Genomic DNA, 17,804 nt, shown 5'->3' on the forward strand with positions numbered 1-17,804 from the left:
TTATTGGTTTAAGAATTCCGCTTCTTACAGGAACTTCTAGCTTTACTTTCGACATTAACGGAAGACCCACTCGTTGCTTTGCAACGAGCTTTGCTCTTGTTATAATTTTTTTTTAATTATCATTAATAGTATTATCATTTTGTTTTTCAATTCTAATCATGTATAAAAAATTGTCGGTTGAAATATGTGCGGATTGTTTAAACATATATCAATAAATTACATATTTTAATGAGAATTTTATTTAGAGTCTTTACAGTTGTTTTAAAGACTGACAAAAGGTACCATAATGTCCCTAATATTACATAACTTTATTCCGCTTGAAATCGACTGAATGTTTTTAATGAGTCAAAGAGACCTTTGAAAATACAAAAAAAAAGGATAGGCTTAAAGTATAATTGCTTAAAACATATTTACAGGGACAAAAACTTGATTTAGGACATTTATTTACATATCTAAAGTTATTCTTAATGTACTTTTTGATAAATATTTTTCTTACACCTGGTGATATAAATCATTGCCACCATTCCTAAGTGCAGTAAAGTCAATATTTCTACTGTGGAGTAGTTATTACATTAAATACTCATGAAGTGTACAATATCAACGCAAAAATAGCATATATTTGATAAATAGCTATTGGCTTGGTATTGGAAATCATAATAAACTAACTAAACATTTTGTTTTGTAGGGACTGGCTTAATCTGTTCGGTTATTCTCAAAAGATTTTCCGAGAAAATACGAGATGACGGAGAAGACGTTTTTGCTGACGCTCTAGAGGAACATTCAAAGTTTATTTTTAATCTAAATCTTATTCACACACGTTAATACTTGTTTTAAATATATAATGATTTTTATCTGAACTGTTTTATTGTAAATATTTATTATATTTTATAACAAACAGCATTTAATAATTACTACCAATCTTTTATTCTTTGGCTAATTATTAAAATATTTTTCAGAATTTTTAAAGAAAGATGTACCTCGATTTTAGACAAAATGAGCGAAGAAAATACAGACTTAGCATTCGAACTGTTGTGCGAACGTAAATCAGCTTGGGGTATCCACTCTGATCCACTGAATTTTGCTTACGAAAACTCAGTGTATGATATAGTAGCACATACATGTTCCAAGAAATATCTGAAAAAGCAGATGAAAGTTGATACTCGGGTAATGAAGAAAAAAACCAGAAAATATATACTAGCACTGCATATGTACTAACCAATAACAAAAATAATATCAGACATGTTGTTAGACAAGGACCAAGCAAATGATTAATTGTAATTCCATTGCACTAAAAACTTTTAACAAAAACAAGGCGATAGAAAAAAAATCATTTAATTACTGGGTAATATAAGACTTAAAATCTAAAACTTATCTTGTAATGTTGTATCGAAATAAATCAATGTTAAGATGATTTTATTTTTACATTAAACACTGAGCTTAATGACTATAAATTAGATTATTCAAATGATAGTTAAAGATCTTTCATGTAACTAGAGTTATTGTTTAAGTTTAAAGTCTTTTCATAAATTAAAATTTTGTAAAATTAAATATCGTCAGAACTGATAGGATAGAGTTTAATTTTTTTTACAATATTGAGTGGAACAATTAATAAAAGTGCGTTAACATTATAATTTAGTTTCTATTGATAACTTTTTATCTAAAACATATAAAGAAGATGAAAACATAATTTATGTAATATTTACAATCTGTAAATTTCTTCTAATGCTTTGATTTGGAAATCTGCTACATTCAATTCCCTTTGAATACACATAACTAATTCATTCACTATGAGCACAAATATAAACATCATTACGCGTTTTGAGTATATCTATTAACGGAAGATTAAATGAAATGTTCAGACTAACGAAACAAATGTGTGGTATACTAATGGAAAATAATCTTTAAATCATATCGTTTCGGCAATAAAATAAAAGATACTTTTTCGACAAAACTTCTGGCACCATATGTTAGTAGAGGAAAGAGAGTATGTAAATATCTTAGTAATTCATTTATAATATGTTATCAATATTTATAATGCAATTGATGTCATATGAAGAAGTAAACTTAAAACAAATATATGTACAATATTAATGTTTTATATGAGATAACTGTTTCTGTAATATTTTTTTTTTATAATTTTTGACATACCAGCCGAGGGTCAATACGGACGTTAAAAAAAACGGAAAAATAGATGTGCAGTTAGTTTGAACATGTTGTTTATTAAAATAAAAAACATCGTAGTATATTAAAACTCCGTTTTCTATATTGTGGAATATTTCGTTTTCGTGACATTTGTAGGTTGACTTTCCTGGTTATTACTGTACTCGACTAAAACAAATTTAGAAAAAAAAAATATCCCTACTTAAACTGGAAGTAACATCACCACGATTAAGCAAACTACCCACGATTTTAAACGATCCAAAATACATGCTTCTATCAATACACCACAATTAAAGATCATTGTTATCCGCGGTATAAGGAACACGTTTTTTGTGACAAAAGAACAAATATATTTAATTTAAATTATTTTAAATTAGTGTCGAGAAAATTTAAAAAGTTAACGTAAATGAGTTCAAATTCTTTTCTTAATTCACTAATAAAATGATTTTTTTATATTTATTCAGAAATGCCTAGAGATTATTTTGCCCATTTCACCGAGGAATCTTTACTATTCTAATGTCGTAAGTGAAATCACATCGAGTAAATGATAATTTGATATATGCTTAGTAAACAATGAAGCACCTTGATTTTTAGGGCACCTAAGCACATTTGATACACTATTCCTATTGGTCTTCGTCTGTCTTCGTGCATCTAAGAGTCGCGCGTCTTCCATGCCTATTCTGTAAAAAGTTTTACAATTTTGTTATAAAAACTACAAGCTCAATCTTTATTATTTTTATTTGCAGCATAAAAATCTAAATTGTAAAACAGTTGACCTTACTTCTCAGAGAAGGTGCTATATATAACAGAAAGGTCAAATAAAATAAAAACCAAATATCTACTCTAAAACAAAACCAATGGTAACTAAACTTGATAGAAAGTATCCTTAACCAAGGGGGCTTTAAAAGTGTGAAAATTAAGGACCATGTCCTTTTTCAAACAGAGTTATTTAGAAATAAATACAAATAAAAGAATTTCTCAAAAATCTGTTCATGAACCATTTGACCAGGAAAGATGAATTATGTTTAGTTATCCTCGTGTTAGATAGATTCAAGACTGTAAAAGTCATGTCTCCCGGGGATAAGATGGGGCAGCAATGGGGATGGGGGTGGGGGGGGTACAAAGAAATATATAGTGTACATCTTAGAAAAAAAAACCTCATAAACTTTTGAGCCAGGGAAGCTGAAACTTGTGTCAAGTATCCTCATGTAAAGTTGATAAAATCTAGACGCTGGGGGTAATGTATGATCGCAATGGGGGATTGCATTACTACGCAGCACTGTTAATGTTTACTTTGTGGTCGCGCCGACCAGAAAGTACGGGGAATGTTAACCATGACATCACATAAAACAACAAGTCGTCACAAATGCTAATAAAGAAAGAATTACCGATTGTGATGGGTACGAAACATTTAATTACATTCAAAATTACGTGCGTGCAACTTTGTAATCAAAAAAGTCCAACAACGATAATTATAAACAACGACTGATCCCGGTGCACTAATTTAAACAATTATCATACCATTAAATCCTGTTTATTGTGCTTGTTTTGATTCGGCATATAATTATTTTTAGAGCGTGTATTATTTCTTTTCTAGAGTGCGTACTGTATACGATCGATGTTTGACATCGGGAAGCAATTCTAAACCCGCATACAAGAGCATAAACTAAACAGATCATAATGATCTTTTGGATATAAATTAACGGATTGTTGAATTCATTAAAAAATCCCGCTGTTTTGATGAAATCAATAGAATAAATTAGAAATAACGTACAATATTAAGCGACGGTCATATAAATTCTACCCGGAGCTCATTTCTTTGATATTTAATCAATTAAAGAAGAACTCTATAGCAGCAGCACTTTTAAGAATTTACCAGAAAAGTAAATTTAATTATCATTAAAATTTGTAATTCAAATAAGGGTATTGTATGCCCTCATAATATCAAAATTTGCTTATGCCATCCATTCAGGAGAAATATCAACATACGTCACGTGACTATCAATTCAGGGGACCACACTAAGTGTCATACAAAGTAGCATTTACTGTACTGTTTCATTTACATCATGCTAAAATAACTTTATATAGATATTTTATAATAACAGATGCATCGTTTTATGAACGTCTTAATCCGCTGACATTTTCATAGTAAGCCTTAACAGTGCTGCGTACATAGAAAAATAAGCGTAATTCATTAAAAAATGCCACAATTGAGGGTCACATTTTTGCATAGGAATATAATGAGTAAATCGTAAAATCATAAAAAATCATCTTCTAAAAAACCAACCAATCAGAAAAGCTTTAACTTTTGTAGAGGCATCGTAATGTAGCATTTTTAATTGTTACCCCCGTTGTTAGGTTAAGGCCAAAATGTTAAATGGCGTTAAATTTCAACCTAGGAATTTCTAGAGTAAAGCTGAAACTTGTGTGAAAGCATCCTTACGTAGTGTAAATTAAAGTTTTTGAAAATCTGTACCGTCTGAGATAGGGTTGGGCAAGAATAGGGGCATCATTATATTACAAAGAATATATAGAGTAAACGTTTTTAATCTTCTCAAAATCAAATCATCCCGGAAAGCTGCAACTTGTGTGGAAACATCCACATGAAGAGAAGATATGTTTGCTTAAACTATGACCCCGGTGGACTAGGCGCCAAAAAGTGGGAGAATGTTTTTAATTTTTCGAATATATAGAGTAAATCATTAAAAACTTCTAAGGAACCAGGAAAGCTGAGACTTATGGGGAAGCTTTCTCTTGTAGGGTATAGATTCAAGGTTGTAATAACACTGACTCCTGAGGGTAAGATGGGGCTCATATGGTGTCGAAATTTAACATTGGAATATGTATAATAAATCTTTAAAAAAAAACTTGTGTGGAAGCATCCTCAATTAATTTAAAGTAAAAGTTGTGATATATACTTGTGGAATTTTGTTTTTCAGATATATAATGCCGTGGGGTTGCTGTTATACAGTTGGTTTGTTCTAACAAGTACCAGCACTGAATACAATGTAGAAGGATATATGCAGATATTGGAGTACTATGTGTACCTATGGAGATTTGGAGATCTTTTTGAAGAGATTTTGCAATGTCTCGTAAGCCATATATGTCATTCTATCATTATTTGATAAGTAATAAAGATTCAACAACTTTTCATATAACTAACTAACTAACTATTCAATATTTAGAACCTTTGCATGTTTGTAATATTTTGTGAAAAAAATACACAATAACTTCTGCAAACAGTATTTTATATAGATATTCATAAAAAAGAAGCCAATGGGGTTATTTTTTGTTGAGTCTGCGTTTGTTTGTTTGTTTTATTTTGTTTGTTTTTTTGTTTTTTTTTTGGGGGGGGGGTGTTTTTTGTTTGGTTTTTTTGTTTGTTTTTTTTTTTTTGGTTTTTTTTTTTTTTGTTTTTGTTTTTTTTTAATTTTCTGTTTTTTTTTTTTGTTGAAAGAAAAATAAAAAAAAAGACACAACGAGTAAAAACGTTGTTATTGTTTTTTTATGATTTTTTTTTTCAACACATAGATACCCTGAAACGTGCTACTACACCTCTGAAACGAAACGTGCCGTTCCGTGCAGGAAACGAACTCTGCCGTTCACAAAATGAACCGTATCAGTTACAAATTGAACAGCACCGCTCAAAAGTGAATCGTTCCGTTCACAAACGAACCATGCCGTGCAAAAAGCGTGCAAGATAATTTATGCAAGACCCTACCAAAAACCTACTGTACCGTACAATTAGCGTGCAGCATGCATCTAAGGCTTATTTATTAATGTCGTGCGATGAATACGGATGGAGATTATTGTCCAATACTTTGTTATATTTTTTTGTACTGCATTTAATGACAAATACTTTAATTTCACGCTGTTATTTTTATTAAATCCGTTACAAAAACCGTTACAAAAATGGTTTAATTTAATTACCTTTCTTAGACCTTACACATTTCTTTAGTTTTCAAAGCAACTTTCATAGCCAATTTCTCCAACATTGTAAAATATCAGTATTAATGTTTAAACAATGCGTGGTGATATTGTGTTTTTTTTTCAACAGTGTGTACATACTTGACTTTAGATAGCATTAAATGATTAAGTGAATCTCAGGAGAGAGAAAGAGAGAGAGAGAGAGAGAGAGAGAGAGAGAGAGAGAACGAGAGAACTAGTGCGTTACTTTATTACTAAACTTTATTATTTTGCTTTAGTTTTCTATAGTCGGTAATTTGAGCGGGATTTTATTTCAGGGCTCGTGCTTTGCCTGTCAGTCATTTAAAGTATTATAGTACAAATCACGACACGCTTCGTTCTTCTTGGCTCCTCATACATAGCTAGTTATCGAATGAAAACGTTTTTCGTCTTGTGTTTTTTTAAATCCACATCTAAAAGAATGTTCCTTTTTTTTAAAATTATTCAACAAACATTTCCATATGACTTAAGTTAAACTCATTCATTGGCCCTCTCCCTCGCGGTACTATTTCTATTACTAGATTAATTATTTAGATATTTATCGCATTTAACACTGTTGAATACCGGGTATTTTTCCGTGTCTCGTATTCAACAAGTATGTGAGTAAAATGGTAAGTTAAATATGAAAAAGGTTAGACAAACTTATTAGACAACATTTGTAAAACGTCAGCTGAATCGCATGCATACAGTGAAGAGCAGGCTCTTGTGCAACCAGCTGATAAATATCGCCAATAAAAAACCTATTGACTAATTCTCTATGTCCAATTGTGTACATGTCGTAAGAAATATGTTTCATTTACATGTATAGTGTAAGGGAATCAAAAATTCTTAGTCATATTTTGTCTATACACACAATGTTATTTCAGTTAATGGGAAGATCTAGTAAATGAAAGGTGCCTACAGATTCATCAAATTTAAGATATAAATTCTTTCAATGATGCTTCATAACAATAGTTTTGTTTCAAACGGTGTGCCGGGGCTACAATAATTGGTAAACACAATGTTAAATCATGTTTCAAACTGTCATTTTCCAAAAAATATGAAAGATTGATGAACACAATTTTGAGTTTTGTCCATTTTTGCCTTATACAAGTCCAGAATGCCTACCTTTCCCTAAAACGAAATTAAACAAGCTCGTGACCTCCTCTTTAAAATGATGCCAAATTGAATATAGGTATTGGCGTTACTTTTCTCATGATTTAACATAAAATGTCAAGAAATTGTTTAATTTTTTACATAATTTATTTAAAGCCGTAAAATACGGGAAAAAGACTCCTCAAATAAATTATGGCGTCACTGTATGATTCTAGCACCCAAAAAGATACCGTGGATTTATTTACTAGAACTTGACCTTAACTAGGAGAAGCGATTACTGGTTACATGTAGGTGTGATCTGCATATACGAACAAGTACAGAAAATCATAGAATCAATAATTTAATGAATAGAAGTCTGTGTCGAAAAAATTTATTACAGTTGATTTCAAGATTTCTAGACTAAAATGTTTTTTTTTACATTTTTTATTCACCAGGTGAATTTAGTACGCAATAAAGAACGATCATAAGAATTATTAATAAAGAAATAAAACGATTCTTGAAAAAAAGACGACTGGCTTTAATCAAGACAACGATGAAAAAACTAAAGAAATATCGGAATTAAGTCGGAGCAAATTTTCATAGCATTTTCTAATGGATTTGAAATACCAAAATGACTTCTAAACAAGTATATGTATAGAAGTAAAAAGATGCTTGTTATAATCATCGTCAGAACGCCGAATCAACAAAACATACCGGATTAATGACAAACAGTTATTTAAGCTAATGTAATATTTACATCAATTCAAAATTAAATACGAATAAAAACAGATTAATAAAAATTAAAACTACCCTCTGTTTCCCAGTTTTCAATGAGTACACGTTTCACGCAATGTATCAAAAAGGGAAAGGATGGAAGTTCTGATTTTAATTAAATTGGAATACAAATGTACACTGTAATATATAATATAAATTTAATAAATGTGTGTCATATTTACCACCTTGCTGAAGTTAATCGTGCAAAAAAATTAACAAATATATGTCGATAAAATTAAACCGTTCAGGCAACCCTTACCTAATTAATATAGCGCGCAAACCGTATTGTACAAAACGAACCGTACCGTTCCAAAAGCGTACTGAACCGTCCAACTGGTGTAGTAGCACTTTTTAGGGTCTGTATTTTTACAGTCGGTTCAGTAAACAAACTTATTTTTACAATGTAATAAATTTTATATTCATGTACAAAGAATCGAACAACTGTTAGGAAATATACATTATTCTGGTTTTTTTTTAGCTCACCTGAGCCAAAGGCTCAAGTGAGCTTTTCTGATCACAATTTGTCCGTTGTCTGTCGTCGTTGTCGTTGTCGTTGTTGTCGGCGTCGGCGTTGTAAACTTTTCACATTTTCATCTTCTTCTCAAGAACCACTGGGCAGATTTCAACCAAATTTGGCACAAAGCACCACTAGGTGAAGGGGATTCAAGTTTGTTCAAATGAAGGGCCACGCCCTCTTTAAAGGGGAGATAATTGAGAATTTTTGAAACTTTGTTGGTATTTTTCAAAAATCTTCTTCTCAAAAACTATTCTACCTGAAAAGCTCAAACTTGTGTGGAGGCATCCTCAGGTAGTGTAGATTCAAGTTTGTTCAAATCATGGTCCCCAGGGGTAGGGGGGGCCACAATGGGGGGATCAAGTTTTACATAGAAATATATAGACAAATTCCTTAAAAATCTTCTTCTAAAAAACTATCAGGCCAGAAAAGCTCAAATAAAAATGGGAGCCTCCTCAGATAGTGTAGATTCAAGTTTGTTCAAATCATGGTCCCCGGGGGTAGGGTGGGGCCACAATGGGGGGATCAAGTTTTACATAGGAATATATAGAGAAAATCTTTTAAAATCTTCTTCTAAAAAATTATTAGGCCAGAAAAGCTCAAATAAAAGTGGAAGCTTCCTCAGGTAGTGTAGATTCAAGTTTGTTCAAATCATGGTCTCCGGGGCTAGGGTGGGGCCACAATTAGGGGATCAAGTTTTACATAGAAATATATAGACAAAATCTTTAAAAATCTTCTTCTAAAAAACTATCAGGCCAGAAAAGCTCAAATTAAAATGGAAGCATCCTCAGGTAGTGTAGATTCAAGTTTGTTCAAATTATGGTCCCCGGGGGTAGGGTGGGGCCACAAGAAGGGGGTCATGTTTTACATAAGAATATATCGAAAAAAAATTTTAAAAATCTTCTTCTCAAAAACTATAAGGTCAAAAAAGCTTAAATTTGAGTGGAAGCATCCTCAGATAGTGTAGATTCAAATTTGTTCAAATCATGGTCCCCAGGGGTAGGGTGGGGCCACAATTAGGGGATCAAGTTTTACATAGAAATATAAAGACAAAATCTTTTAAAATCTTCTTCTAAAAAATTATCGGGCCAGAAAAGCTCAAATTAAAATGGAAGCATCCTCAGGTAATGTAGATTCAAGTTTGTTCAAATTATGGTCCCCGGGGGTAGGGTGGGGCCACAAGAAGGGGGTCATGTTTTACATAGGAATATATCGAATTTTTTTAAAAAAATCTTCTTCTCAAAAACTATTAGGCCAGAAAAGCTTAAATTTGAGTGGAAGCATCCTCAGATAGTGTAGATTCAAGTTTGTTCAAATCATGGTCCCCAGGGGTAGGGTGGGGCCACAATTAGGGGATAAATTTTTATACAGGAATATATAGAGAAAGTCTTTAAAAAAATTTCTTTTCAAAACTTTATGGCCAAGAAAGCTCAAATTGTAACCATCCTCAGATAATGTAGATTCAAGTTTGTTCAAATCATGGTCCCTGGGGGTAGGGCGGGGCCACAATGGGGGATAAATTTTTATATATAGAGAAAATCTTTAAAAATCTTCTTCTCAAAACTATAAGGCCAGGAAAGCCCAAATTTAAGTGGAAGCATCCCAAGATCGTAAAGATTCAAGTTTGTTTAAATAATAGTCATGGGGTATGGTGAGGCCACAATGGGGGATGAATTTTTACATAGGAATATATAGAGAAAATCTTTAATATCTTCTTTTTAAAGACTATTTGGCCAGAAAAGCCTAAACTTGTGTAGAGGCATCCTCGGATAGTGTAAATTCAAGTTTGCAAAATCACAGTCCCTAGTGATAGGGCTGGGCCGTGATGGCGGTTTGAATTTTTACATAGGAATATATAGAGAAAAATCTTTAAAAATATTCTGGGAAAGTTTTCGGTCCAAAACTCAGTACTTAGTGTGAAAGCACAGGTTATGCAGATTTAAGTTTGATGAAACCATGATTCCCTAGAGAAAAGGGGGGCCACGAAATGGAGGGGGGGGGGGGGTAAATTGGAATAGAGAAAAATCTTCTTACAGGTACAACAACAAAAGGGGCTTGGTATTTACCCCAAAAAAGAGGTGGATAAAAATTGGCAGATTTTCTATTTTTTTTAGCAAGATCTACTGTACTTAGTTGTCAAGATATTTTGATACTGTAATGCTAATTTGATCAGAATTAAGGCAATTGTTGCTCAGGTGAGCGATGTGGCCCCTGGGCCTCTTGTTTAATTTTGATTCTCAATTTATACTACTTAGAGAATCCCGTGCGATAGAAGCCGGTCCCGATTACGCATGACAACCCACCTGGTGAAATACTTTTACAACTTTTGGAATTTTTTGGATTGGTCTTCACACATAACGCTTGCTGTAGCACTATGTTTACGACAATTACTTCAAAGCGAAGGGCAAATATATACAAGAAATATGTTTGCTTTGTCTCTGCTGTTTATGTATTTGCGATTTTTAGAGACATTTCTCATTTCTGAGAAAGCCGGAACAATAGTGATTATGATAAAAGAAATGGTACCTATTTTTATTTTTTTTTTTAACTCTTCAACCCCGTTCTGACATTATCAGATAATGTAGCATTTCTATAAGCATTGACTTTAATTTTTTTTTTTAGCTAAAAGACCTCTGGAGATTTATCTTAATAATTCTGTTTGTGGTGTTAGGAGTAGGAGTGTACTACCATGCCAACCTTTGGCCGGACCACCAATCACTATGGAGTGGTAGTTTGTCTAATTGGAGGATATGGACCATTATGTCGCACTCATACTGGCAATTATATGGAGAGGTTGATTTAGAATTTCTGACCGGTAAAGCACAACTGTTTTAGTTTGTTTTCATACTTACTATACGTAGTTCAGTCACGTTTAAATTATAAAAAAAACATTTCATCACGTAAGGATTTTTTTTAATCGTAGCATAATTTCAAACGATGAACTATTTTTTTCCTTCTTTAATTTAATATCACCAACATTCTTGTTCTTTCACATTGATAAATGTATTTAACACATCAAACATTTCATCTGTTATACCCAACTGACCTGAAGAAGCTTAAGTGCATATTTCTGATCATTTTTGCGTCCGTATGTTTGTCCGTCCGTTGATCCATAAACTTTTACATTTTTGACTTCTTCATCACAACGATTGGGCCAATGTCGATCAAACTTGGTTAAGGGCATTCCTTTTTGAAAACATAAAGGGTCACATCCTCCCTTTATACATGTAAAAGATAGTTAAGAATCATTTTTTTTCAAGTAGCGATAGAAAAGCTGTAATTAGTGGAAAAGCATCCATAGATTATATAGATGCACTAATGTTCAAAACATTAACCCCGGGGAGGGAAAGATCATAATAGGGTTAAATCTCTACACAGGAATATACAGAGAAAAAAATGAGGAAGGGTAAGGAACATATTTTTACTCGAAATTTATAAAGATTTCTTTGAAATATTTTCAAGAATCCATTTGTCAGGGGAAAAACATATGGAAGCATCCTAAGGTTGTATAGCTTAAAGTTTGTTCAAATTATGATTCTATGGATAAGATAAAGCCATAATTGGTGGGATCGGCATATTTTATTACATTACAAAGGAAAATTGCACTAGACAGTAATACCCGCACCAAGTGTTTGTGGATATTAAAAGCCACTCTAATAGTGTATTAGTATTAGTTAAAAGAATGCCACGAGCATTATTCCAATACTTTTTAAAAATTATGTTTTTGTTAAGAATGAGATTACTCGAATCTGCTTGATAGATAAATGTGTTTGGGGGACATGAAATTTTTAATTAGAGGACTCCCTGGTCTACAAAATTATGAATCCAGTTTCCTTATAGGTGTACGAGACTATAGAAAATAATTTAAAACAGTATATGCACTAATACTATACAACTATTTCTGCCCTACCCTAGAGTCAAAACCCATACTCCAGGGGACATGAAATTTACAATTTTAGAAGAGGACGTTCTTGTTAACATTTTTTGAAGTCAGTTTTACTTACAGATGTGTGAGAGTAGAGGAGAAGATTTTCAAGCAATATATATATTTACACTATCGTAAAAGCCACATTCCCCTTTCAGCCTGAATCCTTGACCCAGTGACCATGAATTTTTTCAATTTATGTAGAGGCGTTCCTGTACATAATAACCACGCCTTTATTTTTCCCCCACATGTGTAGGGGTAGAGATGAGGGTTTTCTTGTACCTTAACCCCCGACCATGAATTTCCCAATATAGGTAGATAATTTCATGGACACCATTACCTTGCATTTTGTTTTTCTCAAATGTACATAGGAATAGAGAAGAAGATTTTCTAAGAAGTAATTATTTTTTTACAATATGGCCATGTTTGCCCCAACCCAGAGCCAGAATGCCTGCTCCAAGGGGCCACAACTTTCACAATTCTGATAGAAGACTACACGGACATTATGACAATTTTTTCCTTTTTTCCCCCTCAAATGTGTCGGAGTTGAGAAAAAGATGGTGAGGGTGGTTCAGCCATGACTTTTACAATTTAGATTTCTTACCATACGCATGCTTCACACAAACAATGACAACAATTGGCCATGTTGTACTCAAGAAGAAGTTAAAAATGTAAGATTGTTAACGAACGACGACGGACAAAAGGTCACCTGAGTTTACTTACACCTAAAATTTTTGACTTGTAATATTTTTCAGAAAAAAAAATGGGCTACAGAATATAACAAATTAATCTAAATAACCATTTGTATGCCTGACAATAATCACATGAATGATAAATAGTTTTGCTATATAATTTGCCATTTTTATGATATTTGTTTACCTATCTTTTGAGCAAAATATCATTATCAAATATATAAAATACTTCGGTGATTTAAAATTTTGATCCTCCAGCTTCCCAAATTTAAATTTACGTGTATATTGTGTGATTTATCGGTATAAATTATGCCAAAAGTAGTTCTTGCTTGTTAAGGATTTTATCGTCCAATATTTATCGTGATTCATCACAATAATTTCTTAAGCATCTATTATCAACAATTCTATTTAAAAAAATGGAGGGGTAGCTACGGACCTTTTATTCTTAAATGCTTTTCAGGCAGCAATCAAGACAACTGCAGCAATAACAGCTCTTTATGGAAGGCGGACCCATCCATGGAACGATGCCCACAGCAGGATTTCTCGGTTCAAGTCATAGCAGGGATATATATGATGTTTACCAATCTCCTTCTCGTAAACATCGTCATTGCTAAGTTCAGGTTAAAAAAATTAAATTGATTTAAAATAATATCTTTTGCAACATTTTTTTTAATCCTACTGTTGTATATTCCAAAAGATTGCAAAGGCCCATGACGGGTAGTCTCGTAGATTAAAAAGTTCAAATTAATTTATCATTTTTTTTTGTATATATTTCCTGACTACTAATATAAGCTTGTAAAAAAGTCCCACTTTGCAAATGAAGTGAGTTGAAATGTTTTTTATAGCTAAATTATTTGACAGTTTAAAACCCACTTTCCAGAGTTTATATAAGAAAAGACTTATTTTATAATAATAATATAAATTTGTTTAATTAACTGCAGGTTATGCGAACTGATTCATTTGATTACAAAAAATTAAAAAAAAAATTGTTTTGTAATTTTGAAAGTGATCATCGAGGTAAATCTTTTGCTAACAATTTTTAACGATAACTTATGCTTAAAAAGAAAAAAAATAGCACCAAAATTATCTTATATATATATATTTAATCAATAGAATTATATTGAAAAAATTGTTTCGCCAAAATTTACATGTTCCGTACTAAGACAGTTTGAAAAAACTTAAATGGCGCCCCAATAAACCCTTCACCAACCCAGCAAAAGTATATATATATATATATATATATATATATATATATATATATATATATATATATATATATATATATACATATATATATATATATATATATATATATATATATATATATATATATATATATATATATATTAAATCAACAACACTAGGCATCTTTAAAGTGTCGGATCTCATATATAGATACTGATCCAGTAAACTGAATACATACATGTAAAACATACAAGTGGCTAACGACACGAACAATAGACTCGATTCGATTGATTACTTAAAGGGGCATGGTCACGAATTTGGTCAAAAATTATTTTTCGGATTTTGTTATTAACAATGCTTCAGAAAGGCATTTTTAATATGCAACGACAATTTGAGCGCCATTTATTGAGTTATAAGCGAGTAACAGAACTTGAAATTCTTCGCTATGTAAACAAAGCGTTTGCTTACATTTTGAACGTTGAAGTAAAAAATTCTGTTTTAAACCTAAAACGAACGTGTTAAACGTTAGGAACTGTGTATCTATGCTTAAAAAAGAATAAAAGGTAGACAAATAGGCTGGTTAAAGATTTTTACCCGTATATTGAACCTGTGTAAAAAAAAAAAAAAAAAAGAGCACGAGCCTTGTTTACATGACAAATAATTGTGGGCCCTGGATCTTTCTTATAACTCTATGAAAGACTCTCTAATTTTATTTGATAATTGGAAATGCATTTCTAAAGCATTGTAAATAATAAAAACATAAAAATAGAATATGACCCAAATCGTGACCATGCCCCTTTAAGAGCGATCAGTGGCATTTTCAACACCTTCTTTAAGAATGTAAACTAAAATTGTTCATAATGTAGCTGTTCTTTTTATAGTTTCTTGGGTAGTTTAGTTGTAGCGCTAAATTGTGTTTTCTTTTTTTTTAGTATTTGATTTCTTTTGTCTTGAAGAAGGGACTAGTTGTCCCGAATATATATAAATTTATATATATTTCACAATTGTTTATTTATTATGTGACAAATAATTTCTTTTTACAATTTAATAGCAATTAGTGATGTAAAATGAACTAATTAGACGGTACGACATTATTATTGCACGAAAATTAGATGGGGGGATATTCTAACAAAAGTCATTGATGTCAAGAAATAAACCAATTTCCTTTGAGGGGCACAAACTATGTACACTGCATTTATCTTATATCATCATGTGTACAATAACATCGGTTTTAATTATCTTTTCAGCAACACATTTGAACGTATTCATACAAACTCCGAAAAAATATGGCATTTTCATTTGTTCACGGTGATGGAAGATTACTCGAGACGGATTCCGGCCCCATTTAATCTGTTGGTACTTCCAATGCACTTTATGAAGAGTTGTAAGTCAACGTTCTCTTTCTGACAATGTAAAGTATTATTATAGAGCTCATTATAAATTACAGATTTTTTTAAAAAAATGAATAAACAGTGATATAAATAAAAGCGCTTTATTGTAAATGCTTGCATGATTTTTACTATAAAGAGTCCTTATTAAAGAAAAAAAAGAGAACAACACGAAGGAAATTTTACATAGATAGTTACATTGCAAGTAAAACGTTCGAAAAACCGAAATGAGAATGATAATTATTTGAACATTCTACAGGTTACCGAACAAAGATTGATCGTGTGGAAGCTCCAAAAAGCAGAAAATATCATCAAGTTTTGCAGAAAATCGAGGCCGTTGAAAAATTCAGGAAATTAAGAACAACCGAGTTAATGTAGATTCAAAACTAAATCAATAAATATCCGCATACAATCGCAGAAAGTACAAATCGCAAAATTAACAGTATCGCGAGGCTTTATCTTACAAATGTGAACTATATAAAACGAGAATCAATTTATCATGTATGTGCGCATCTCCTAAAGATGCAAAAAGACGAAATTGTAGAATTACGATCCCCGTAAAATAAGTATTATAAGGAGTCAGTTATAAATTCAAAGGCTAAAAATAGTAGATTGACTGCTGTGTCTCATGTTATTTTTTTGATACTCAGAATAGTGATATTCATATTGCGAACATTTCAGATCTTTAATCTAATTTTGTTTGGTGTACAGTCTATTAAAATCATATTGTATTTTTCTTCAATTAAATAATTTTGAAAACAAAAACTATATGCCCAATCTTTAAATTGAGCATATTTAACTGATCGCAATGTATCGTTATTTGTAACGTTAAATGTCGCTCTATAATGTTAATTTATACTGACTCCTTTAAAATGAAAATAATCATAAATCAATTATTCTAAAAATGATAATTATAATTATGCATTTCTTTTCATTCCAAACTGAATGGCATGGCATAGCAATCTGGCAAACACTGCATTGGTGCTTATATAAAAAATAATCGAAAGCAGTTAAAACAAATCAGTAGGAAATGAAACAAATTAGAAATGTTGCTTACTTAGAAGAAATACCAGAAACTTTTTGTTAGCAAATAAAAGGAAATCATTTTTTTTTGCAGTATATGAAGGTTGTTATCAATTTCTGAGAAAACTGAAATCTTATATATTTTAATAAAACTAAAATAACCATGTACTTATTTGTTTCAATCGAAGATCTTATGTATTACATTAAAAAACAAATATTTTACAGTGTTTGCAGTAAGCAACAAGTTTTTTTGTATATTTGTTTTGTTTTATTTTTTTATACAGTCAACAGGCTTATATAATTGCCAATCGCTTTATCATTTCATATATGTATATGAACTTTGGGGTAAATTTTTACAGATGAGCTAAATCAATAATGTGCAAATCTTTTTTTCAAAATTAATTGATTAAACAATTAAGTTATTTATTTGAAAGAAGTAAATTTCAAAAATTAAAGATTTGCACAATGTATCACATACATATACAGCAATGTTATATTTATATAGTTAGACTCAATAAATAATAGTAAACTAACTGTTTATTGACGCATGCATTGTTATTCATGTTACATGTTAATCAATTAAATAGGTAAATTTGTTATGTTTTATGAAGCTTTTTATCTCACAAATGCCTAACTCGTTGTAAAATGTAGTCATCACACACACAATAGTGTATTTAAGTATGTGTATTTTTTTAGGATTGAGTGAGTAGGGATGAAAATATTTTAACATGCGATTAGAATGCATTCTAATGAAGGATTAAAACAGATAGAAAAATTAACGAATTATATAGATGCAACATAAAGAAAAATAGCAATCCCACAACTTGTAAATGGACTCAATATGCATTCTTTATCCGATATTGTGTGAATACCCTGGAATCATTAAATTTCGTGGGGGACAATTTTCATGGATTCCTTAAATTTGATAGGACCGTGAGAACGCAATTTCGAGTATTTTATAATATATACAAAAAGAAATATGAATCTATTACCCTTGTATTACTAATTCGTGGAGGATGTTAATTAAGCCACAAAAATCGAATGATTCTACGGTAAATGTCTTTAAGAAGTTTTATAATATTTTTTTCGTTCTTATTTATATG

At 31.2% G+C, this 17,804-nt stretch overlaps 1 protein-coding gene across 1 annotated transcript in view; it reads left to right on the forward strand.

Annotated features, from left to right (window-relative positions):
* LOC128173862 (transient receptor potential cation channel subfamily M member 2-like) overlaps positions 1–17,491 on the forward strand; it is a 409,575-nt gene extending 392,084 nt beyond the window's left edge. Inside the window, exons 27-35 of the mRNA XM_052839546.1 lie at positions 686–785; positions 957–1,164; positions 2,625–2,681; positions 5,100–5,252; positions 10,744–11,010; positions 11,111–11,303; positions 13,566–13,725; positions 15,538–15,674; positions 15,938–17,491. Coding sequence (XP_052695506.1) covers positions 686–785; positions 957–1,164; positions 2,625–2,681; positions 5,100–5,252; positions 10,744–11,010; positions 11,111–11,303; positions 13,566–13,725; positions 15,538–15,674; positions 15,938–16,056 — 1,394 coding nt within the window. The 3' untranslated portion in view covers positions 16,057–17,491. The remainder of the gene's footprint in view (positions 1–685; positions 786–956; positions 1,165–2,624; positions 2,682–5,099; positions 5,253–10,743; positions 11,011–11,110; positions 11,304–13,565; positions 13,726–15,537; positions 15,675–15,937) is intronic.
* Positions 17,492–17,804: the final 313 nt, after the last annotated feature.

The sequence above is a fragment of the Crassostrea angulata genome, chromosome 2 (assembly GCF_025612915.1).
Source record: "Crassostrea angulata isolate pt1a10 chromosome 2, ASM2561291v2, whole genome shotgun sequence".
In the NCBI taxonomy this organism is placed as follows: Eukaryota; Metazoa; Mollusca; class Bivalvia; order Ostreida; family Ostreidae; genus Magallana; species Magallana angulata.